At 55.9% G+C, this 10,003-nt stretch overlaps 1 protein-coding gene across 1 annotated transcript in view; it reads left to right on the forward strand.

Annotated features, from left to right (window-relative positions):
* RET (ret proto-oncogene) overlaps positions 1-10,003 on the forward strand; it is a 72,550-nt gene that overhangs the window by 39,245 nt on the left and 23,302 nt on the right. Inside the window, 3 exon segments of the mRNA XM_023764702.1 lie at positions 7,541-7,804; positions 9,323-9,650; positions 9,727-9,820. Of these exon segments, the coding sequence (XP_023620470.1) occupies positions 7,541-7,804; positions 9,323-9,650; positions 9,727-9,820 (686 nt within the window).

Genomic DNA, 10,003 nt, shown 5'->3' on the forward strand with positions numbered 1-10,003 from the left:
CCCTGCTGTGTCACAAGCATGGCTGCTAAGGAAACAGCCGTTTATCCTCCGTTCGCCCTGAGCAGAGGCCTACCTTGCTGCTCCACCCCCCATGGGGTCTGGCCCGGTCCAGGAGCTCTCTCATCTCAGCTTCCTCACCCGAAATTGGACTGAGGAGAGCAGCCCCTGGGGGTGGTGATGGTGCCGTGAAGTGGAGCAGGCACTGCACTAGGAGTGGGGGTTGGTAGGGGGAGCGGCGGCCTCTGCTCCCGTTCGATGGGGGAATTGCTCTGAGAGTTGAGGAAGCAAAGGCCAGCATGGTCAGGGGTAGAGGGAAAAGGGCTGAGCTGGACACGGGCTCATCCAGGAGAGAGGATGGGGAGGACCAGGCACCCGGGAGCTGTGAGGAGGGCTGCACAGACCGAGCTCAAGGCCCAGAGCCCGGGTCTAATGGCGGGAGCAGCAGGCCGTGGCTGCAGGCATTGGGCCGGCACAGGAGGCCCAGCGACGGGGTCAGAAAGACACCGGGGAAAGGTGTGTGTGGTGGCTGTGAGGGCAGGTGGGAGGCCGGGAGGCCACTGAACCCCGGGGGGACAGGGAGGCTGGAGAGTTAAATGGGAAGCCTGGCAGGGTGCAGTGAGTGGCCACCCAAGACTCCTGGGGCTGGCACCTTGGCGCACATGGGAGGAGGCCTGGCCATGCAGGCAGAGGGGAGTAGGCTGCATCAGCCTGGACTGGCCTGGGGCTGCGCTCGGCCTTCTCTGTGGGGATCAGGCGACTTTGGAACCATGGCCACATCAGGACCACTATGGCGTCAGGCCCTGTGACCTCCGGGGGCCCGTTTTCCCATAAGAAAGGAAAGTTATGGTTTATGACTGTGTTGGTTTAAAGACAAATAGAATCCATGCCACTTTCTTACCATATCTTCTTCTTATATCTCTTTCTTCTGATCTTAAAGTAAATGGAACCTAAAATATTTGTGGGCCTCAGGCACTGTGCCCATGGGCGGCAGCAGCTGCAGCATCGCTGCCTGTCTGGAATGGAGGACGAGGGTTGGCGCACGTGGCCAGGTCGGTGTGTGTCCTCACCCTGGGATGGTGAACTGCTCCTGCACTGGGCGCTGTGTTCCTGTGCATGACCGGCAGCGAGGCAGGGACCTCAGCAGAAAGCAGAAGTGCCAGGTACTTACCTGGGCTGTGGCAGGAGCCAGGCAGCACTGGGGGGATGCCAGATGGGGCCAGGAACTTGCTGGTTCTGATTGGCCCTGGTTCTGGCTAAAGATAGTGCTGTGGCACACTTGAAAACTGAGGTGCCCGTATCTGACAACAAAAGCACAGGCAACAAAAGTAGATAAATTATACTACATCCACAATAGAATATTATTCAACCTTAAAAGGGAAGAAAATTATGATACATGCTACCACATGGGTGAATCTTGAGGAGATTGTGGTAAGTGAAATTAAGCCAGTGACAAAAAGGCAAATATTATATGATTCCATTCATCTGAGGCACCTAGAGTCATCAGATTCAGAGACAGAAAATCAAATGGTGGTTACCAGGGGCTGGAGGGAATGGGGAGTGTGGAGTTACTGTTTAGTGGGCACAGTTTCTGTTGTACAAGATGAAAAGAGTTCTGGAGATGAATGGTGGTGATGGTTGCAGAGCATGTGTGCTCACACGTGTACACACATGTTTGTGCACAGGCACGAACTCTGCACTTAATGCAACTGAACTGTGCACTTAATTATTAAGATGATAAATTTGTCCTGGCTGGGTTTCTCAGTAGTTAGAACGTTGGCCCTGCAGACCACAGGGTCTCAGGTTCGATTCCTGGCCAAGGGCATGTACCTTGGTTGCAGGTTCAGTCACCAGCCCAGGTCGGGGTGCAAGCTGTAGGCAACCAATTGATGTGTCTCTAACACATCAATATTTCTTTCTCTCTATTTGTCTGTCTCTCTCTCTATCTCTCTCTCCCTCTTCCTCTTCCTCTCCCCGCACCCCTGTCCCTTCTACTCTCTCTAAAAATCAGAGGGGGGAAATGATTTTTTTTAAAAAAAAAAGAAGAAAAAAGATGGTAAATTTGTTGTTATATATATTTTACCATGATTAATTTTATTTTATTTTTTTAATTAACTCCCTCCAGCCCACCGCCCCAGGCCCTCACCACCGCACTGTCTGCTCCAGGTGTTAGGCACTTAGGCACACAAGGCCTTTGGTTGATTACCTCCCACCCACCCACCCTCCCCCACCTTCCCTCTGAGATTCCGCACTCTGTTCCATGCTTCCATGTCTCTGGATCCACTCCATTCATCAGTTTATTTTGTTATTTAGAGTCCACATATGAGTGAGATCATGTGATATTTGTCTTTCTCTGACTGACTTATTTCTCTTAGCATGATACTCTCCAGGTCCCTCCATGCTGTCTCAAAGGGTAAGAGATCCTTCTTTTTTACTGCTGCCTAGTATTCCATGGTATAAATGTACCAGAGCTTTTTATCCACTCATCTACTGATGGGCACGTGGACTGTTTCCAGATCTTAGCTATTGTAAATTGTGCTGCTATGAACATAGGGGTGCATACATTTTTTCTGATTGGTGTTTTGGGTTTCTTAGGATACCCCGATTAATTTTTAAAATGAGATTCCTTTTAAATACCCCCCAAATTTGTTATTTGCCACAGAGCCTCCCCTTTTTTCCTAAAAGCAAAATACATTACAATCCCTTGCGAAAGCAGCCTCCAGCTGGGACAAAGCACAGATTGTGGGGTGTGTGACCTGCCTGTGCACGAACACATGTGTACATGTGTGAGCATACATGTTTTGGTTAACTGACACCTACCTGCTGGCAGGGTTCCTCCATCACCACTGAGGTGCTTCCTGAGCTGGGTCAGTGGTTTTGTCCTCAGCCTGATGGCTGTTGGCTTAGCGCCAGCTGCTGGCCTCCCCAGGGCAGCCAGTGCACGAGAGGGCATTCCGCCCATGTGAGTCTCATGAGCAGAAGGGCATCCATGCACATGGCTCTGTGTGTCTCATCCTGCCGCTGGCCGTCCACCCATCAGACCAAGCCAGGGCATCTTAGCTGTGTATGCTCTCCCCCACCTCCCTGGTGCCGCCCCCTTCCATCCCAAATTCTGACCATTTCTCAAAAGTGTGCAGCCACCTCCCACCCTGTTCATGAAACCATTTATTCCTTAGTTTGTTTTTCATTCATTCACTGGTTCATTCATCAGTGAGTTGGCCAATGTGGCTGGGAAGGTGCAGGCACCTGAGAGAGTAGGGAGGGGTGAAGTGGGGTGGGGCAGATGGACCCCCACCCCCGATGAGAAGCTGTGTCTTACTCTGCAACAGTGGACAGTTCATGCTGCACTGCAGACGGGGCAGCATGATTCAGCTGAGCCTGGCTGCTCGGTGACAAGTGGCCTGTGGGGTCAGGAGTGGCTGACGGAGGCTGGGTGAGCCTTGTGGTGTCGTCCAGGTGAGGGGACATGGCATCTTGCCTGGGGTGTGGCAGAGGGCAATCTGTGGGCTGGTCTAAGGGGTGGAAGAGGAAAGGGCTCAGGGTGACTCTGAGTTGTTGGGCCTAAATGGGGCGGAAGGAGAGGGGCCTTGACTGGGGTGGGAAGAGGGGCAGGAGCAGGGGAAGGCATCCTCTAAGCCAGACTAGGCCATGGCAGTGGAGCGGTTGATTCCGAGACGCATCTGGCACTTGGGGTCGAGGTGTCCGGGCTGGTGAACTGGCAAGCACTGCAGTGTCTGCAATGGTAGCAGTTAGAACTGGGGACGCTGCCGTTGGCTACAGGAGAATTTGGAGAAAGAATAGGCGCTCCCATCACCTAGAGGAGGAGACGAGCATGGGAGGTGAGCAAGCTGGTGGGGGGTGGGAGGTGGTCGTGGTGAAACTGGAGAACTCCAGACGCAGGTCCTACAGCACCTGGAGAAGAGACGCCAGGGAGTGCCCATTAGGATGAGTGTGGAGTCTCAGCAGCCACAGAAAGAGAAAGACATTGGCTCTGCCTTTACAGGACCGACAGCTCTGCCCGGCTAAACTGCCTTCCAAGAAGGAGGTAAAAGTATTTTTAAATTTTTTTTAATTTTCCAAGTACAGTGGACATACAGTATTATCTGAGTTTCAGGTAGACACTCCCTACCCCATTCTCCTGCTCACTTAGTGCAGACGCACTGAGCCCTGCCAGGCCGTGATAAGTTAGCGATCACCCTGTAAGTCTAGAATCGGTAAAAGGCAAGAGACAGGCAAGACCCAGGTTCGTGTTTGCTGTGAGTGGGATGGAGTGGACGGGAGGGTTGTGGGGGCAGCAGTTTAGCTTAGTGTCCAGTAAGGCTGGCCATGGGTTCATGGTGTTTGCTGTAGGGTCTACTTTCAGGGTAAATGTGATGTAAAATGTATTCCTTCTATGTCTCAAATATTCAACTAGAATAAAGAGAGTAGTGAATGGGATATAGGAGAAGGGACCGTGGGGGGACAAGACAAATGCTGAGAGGCTGATGGTGCCGAGTGCTTGTGCCTGGATCCTGGCTGGAGGCTGGAAGGACCCCTCCACAGGGACAGCTGGCCGGCAGGGGGCGGGGCCGCCTGGGGAGGAGCCCATGATAGCTGCCTGCTTCCCAGTGAAGCTGTTACCCAACAACCCGGTTGAGATGTTGACACCTGGTGTTGTTAGGTCGTTTTATTTACTTGCAGCAAGTAAAGGAGACAGGGAATTCACATCCTAGCTCTGTCTCCCTCAAGAGAGGCTTAGCCATTGCTTATAGAGACCATTCGGTTAATTACATGTTAATTTCTTCTTTGAAATTGGCTACACTTACCTGGTTGGGTTCCTGGCAAGCTCATCCTGTTTACAGCTGTATCTGCAAAATACTGTGCTACATTGTAACATTTAGCAAGAAAATTTATTAGAACGCCTGGACCTTGAGACATAAACAACAAAGATAGCATTAGGAAATCGCCTCTTAAAGAGACTGCTGGGCCTGAATAAAACCGTTACCTGCACCTCCCAGCGCTCAGCCCGGGCAGGAGTGGGCTGCCTGGTGAAGGGGCCTGCGGGAAGGGCCTGCCCTGCACGCATGCAGGTGCTGCTGCTGACCACACGCACTTCTTGGGCCACACCGTTTCACAATTTCTTTTTCTTAAGGGCCCCAAATCTGGCTTTCATGTTGCCATTTTTAGTTGTCTGGGGCTCTATGGGTCTCCGTGGCAGGGAGACTCCTGCCTTTATCCCGACTCCTACCACCACTTCGTTAGCTGTTGTGCTGAACCCCAAGATGTAGAACCTCCAGCAGTTTGACTTTGGTGACACTCCTCCCCTCCCAGGACCAGTGTTCTTAACTGTGAAATGGGGTAGTAAAGGGGCCTGCACACTGTGGTTTTGAATCTAAAGTGAGAGGTTTACACAATGTGCACCTGTGCAGAGGGGAGACCTGTCTGCACCCACACTGGCTGCTCCTCTCTCCAGCATGTCCTCCTCGGGTTCAGTTGGAGAAACTGAGGCTCGGAGGAGGCCAGCACTCTGCAGGCCATGGAAATGGACACCAGTGGCCCTTCCAGGCCCTCATCCACCCACCGAGACTGGGCGCATCCTTTGTGGGGCCCAGCATAGAATGGAGGCGTGCACCCCTTGCACACATCTTGTAAAGAAAACCCTTCTGGGAGTAGAATTTCAAGACCGTGACAACAGTGCATTCAACCAAGTGTGGGCCCTTTGGGACTGCCCAGGCTACACCCCCTTGAGGCCGTCCCTGCACCCACATCCTCTCCCTCCCGCCCCTGGAGCATATGTTTTTCCATCTAGAAGTGTTTGTGACAAGGAGGAGCATTAAGTCAGCATGCCCCGCTCCCGGCGCCACCTGGAAGGCATTTTAAGTGCATTTAGGTCTGTTTCTGCTCACAGTCATAGCCTGGCCCACAAACCCCTTTTGGCAGCAACAGCCTGGGCCCCACATGGATCCTGCAGGGCTGGGCTCCATGAGCCGGGAGCAGACAGGGCCCATTCTCCCCTGCAGATGTGGTCTGTGTTGGGGGCTGGATCAGCTTGGGGGTAGGGGCTCCCAGAGCTCGGCTCATCCCACCCCCCAGCCCCTGAACCACTGGAAGTGTGGGTTAGAGGGCCGCCCTCCCCAAAGGAGGAGCCCCACACTGGATCTGCTCCTACCTACCTGGCGGGTGGACCCCTGAGCAGAGCATCTGCCCCCTGCCCCCCACTGACCTTCAAGGCCCTCCTAGTGGGCTGGCTCCAGAGGCAGTGGGCTCTCACCCAGTGACCAGGGCCAGGGTGTGTGTCCCAGCAGAGCAAGCTGGGAGCAGCTCTATTGCCTCTCATCACATACGCCTGGTCGCCAGCCGCGGTGCTCCCAAGGACCCCACCTCGGTGGGGGTGTCAGGCCTCTGGAGGACCCAGGCTGCCCAGGCCTGTGTGCTGTCTTGTGGACCCGCACCTGCCCTCCCCCGACCCGAGCCGGGTTCCCTGTAGCCCTGGGAGCTGGGATCTCAGGGGCCCGCCCCTCCGCCGGCCGGGGTCAGCATCTCCCTTCCCCATGGCATTCCCAGCTCTTCCCCCAGCCCCTCAGTGAGCAGGGTTTCAGGCAGCGTTCACATAGGTGGAAATGCACACACCTTGTCTGTACATTGTTGCCTAGTGGATGTGCCCACGTGACCCCCACCCCATCAGGATGTGGAACCTCTCTGTTCCCCAGAACGTTCTCTCCTGTCCTTCCCAGTCTGCTGCCCCCCGTCCCCCGCCGCCCAACAAGTAGCCAGTCAGATGTCTATCACCTAAAAGCAGTCTAGGATCGTGCCATATGTATTCGTTGGTGCCTGACTCTCCCACGTGGCCTGATGTCTGAGACCGCCCCAAGTCATCGTGTGTGTCGCTAGCCCGCCCCTAGGATGCCGCGCTCTGGCAAACACGGCTTACCTGTTCACCCTGCTTCTGGCTCAGGGCTGTGAATAACCCTGCCGTTTGTGAGTACGTCATCTGATGGACGTGTGTTTTCATTCCTCTTGGACCAATGGAGTGGAATTTCTGGGACATATGGTAGCAGTGTGTTTAACTTCAGATAAAAATGTGTTTCTTTCGGACAAAGTACTTTACTCATTTCTGGCGACTCTTACCTGCCCAGCCCGTGTGGCGGCGTCTTCTACACGGGAAACCCCGGCTCCAGGTGACCTGCTCAGAAGCCTGCGGGAAGCCGCGTCCACGTGGGTCACGTGCTTATCGAGCGTGGGTGGTGGAGAATGGTTTTGCAGCTGCTGTTGGTAGACTGCCTTTTCCTCCTTCTTCTGTTTGAAAGCAGGACATTTTCAGCTAGTGTTTAACTATACAAATAATTGTGTGTCAGTGTTCTTGGAACTGCAGATGAAAAGTCCTACTCAGTTCAGAGTTTTAAATGAGTGAGTTTAGAGAATCTTTTATCCCATGAGTGCCCATGAGAATCTTTTATCCAAGTGTGAAATGAAGCCGCTGGGAATGCCAGTGTGCCTCCGAGGCCTGCTCCTGGCTCCATCACCGCCCCTGCCCCTCCCTCACGCGCTTCCCTGCTCCCCGCAGCCCCGCTGGGACTCTACTTCTCCAGGGACGCTTACTGGGAGAAGCTGTACGTAGACCAACCGGCCGGGACGCCCCTGCTCTACGTCCATGCCCTGCGCGACGCCCCAGATGAGGTGCCCAGCTTCCGCCTCGGCCAGCACCTCTACGGCGCCTACCGCAAACGGCTGCACGAGAACGACTGGATTCGCATCCAGGAGGACACGGGCCTTCTCTACCTGAACTGGAGCCTGAACCACAGCTCCTGGGAGAAGCTCAACATACGCAGTAAGGCTGTCCCACCCGCCTCCTCCCCCCACGCGCACGGCACACCCACGCTGAGGCTCAGGGGGACTGCTGTGTGAGAGTGAAGGAGACTGACCTGGGGAGGGAGCCAGGACAAGTTTTGGGGCAGCTGATGGCCCTGGGCCTTGTGCTGCTTCCAGGACTTGGAAGGACCTGAGTGAAGGATGGGGTGCTCCCTCCACAGTGGACCCAGATGCCTTTACCGGTTAACAAGGTTTGAGGCTATGAGGGTTACGAGGGGCTGGAAAACCCCAAGGTTTCCATTTAGCGAATGATCTGGCACTTGCCGGAGAAGCAGCACTTTTCTCAGAAAGCCTGTCTCACCATCAGCAGCAAGCTGCTCTTGGCACCTGCTGGGGACTTGGGTTGGGTGCCAGGGAGGAGAGTGGAGCAGATGGAAGATCTGGCCAGGCCCTCAGAGCAGGGGTCAGAGCCCGGTGGAGGCAAGGGAAGGGGTGTGAAGCAAGCAGGGTTGTGCCTTGTGGCACAAAACGGTGATTGCACACCCAGTAGGTCCCCGCTGGCCCCTCACACCAGCCCTGAGCTGCCGTGTGCGGGTGAGAGGCAGGCAGCCTGTGAATACCCGTGGGTGTCACTGCCCAGCAGAGCAGAATGACTGCACCCATTTGCCAAGTGAAATCAGGGTCCCCAAGTAAGGATGGCAGCCCAGACGGTTGCTGGGGGAGGAGGTATCTGAGACGGGTCTTGTTTATGCACACAGTTGCCATCATCTTCATCCCAAGGCCCCTGGGGGGACTTGAGGAGCAGGGCTTGGGGTGGAGGCCGGAGTGGAAGTTGCTACGGATGCCGTCTCATCGGCGACCTCTTCAGGAGAGCAGCCCCGTGCACTGCTGGGGCCGGCAGGGGAGAAAGCACACACTCATTTCAACAGGGAACATTTGTACAGAGAATTACTAACCATGACGGGGGACTGGCAAAAAGACACAGGCTAGTGAGAGGCAAAGAGAAGTCATGAGTATGGAGACGTGAGGGGCAGCCACTGCCCTCGGCTGAGAGAAGGGGTTCAGGAGTCCCCCACCCAGCTGAGGTCCAGACCTCATTCAAAGGGGAATCACTGTGGTGCCTCCATCACGGAATTCGCTGGAGATCCCACCTCTAGGTGCAAGGTACTCTGTCCACAGCGTGTGTCTGCTGGGGCTCCTTGATGGAGCTGCCTGGGGAGGGTGTGGAGGGCCCAGGAAGCCCTCCGCCTGGGGCTAGACCCAGCCAGGGCCCCCCTCTGAGGGCAGTGATTGAGCTGAGACCTGACTGACAGGAAGGGTTGGCCCGTGATGAATCTCTAGGCAGAGGAAGCAGACGGACCCCAGGTCCAGGCAGTGGGGGGCAGCAGGAGGTGACAGCCAGGTCAGAGCTCAGCAGGACCCGAGGACCGCAGTGGGGACTGGACTTTACACCCCCTGGAGCTCCCACCCTCCCCTTCCTGCTCCACACCACCTGGAGGTGTGGCTGACACCCCAGGCCTGACCACTCTCTCTGCAGATGGCGGCTTCCCCCAGCTCACCGTCTACCTCCAGGTCTTCCTGTTGCCCACGCCCCTGCGTGAGGGCGAATGCCAGTGGCCAGGCTGTGCCCGCATCTACTTTTCCTTCATCAACGCCTCCTTCCCGGCGTGTGGCTCCCTCAAACCCCGGGAGCTCTGCTTCCCCGACAGGGAGCCCTCCTTTCGAATTCGGGAGAACCGGCCTCCGGGCACCTTTCACCAGTTTCGCCAGCTGGCAGTGCAGTTCCTCTGCCCCAACATCAGCATGGCCTACAGGCTCCTGGGAGGTGAGTGCGGGCCTCACGGCCGTTCCTCGGTGCCTGCTGGGTGCCAGGCGCAGGGGCGTGAGCCACCACACCGTCTGTTCCTCTCACATTCCAGAAGGTCTGCTGTGTGCCTGCAGTGGGCCAGGCACCGTGCTAAGGGCTAAGGAGGTGACAAACCTGCAGAAGCCCAGCCTGGGGCTTCCGTTCCTGTGGAGGATGGAGAGCACCCGTGTACTGAGGCATCAGGCAGCCTCTGAACGGGCGAGGTGGGAGCGAGGCCAGGAGCATGGAGCAGTGCAGCTGCTGTCTGCAGCTGGGTGGCCAGGGACGGAGGCACTGGAGCCGTGGCGGGAGTGCCACGGGGCGCCCGGGGAGTGGGGGGAGGACTCCACGGAGGGGTGTGCTGTGTGTGAT

This window comes from Myotis lucifugus, unplaced genomic scaffold (assembly GCF_000147115.1).
Source record: "Myotis lucifugus unplaced genomic scaffold, Myoluc2.0 scaffold_343, whole genome shotgun sequence".
Taxonomy (NCBI): Eukaryota; Metazoa; Chordata; class Mammalia; order Chiroptera; family Vespertilionidae; genus Myotis; species Myotis lucifugus.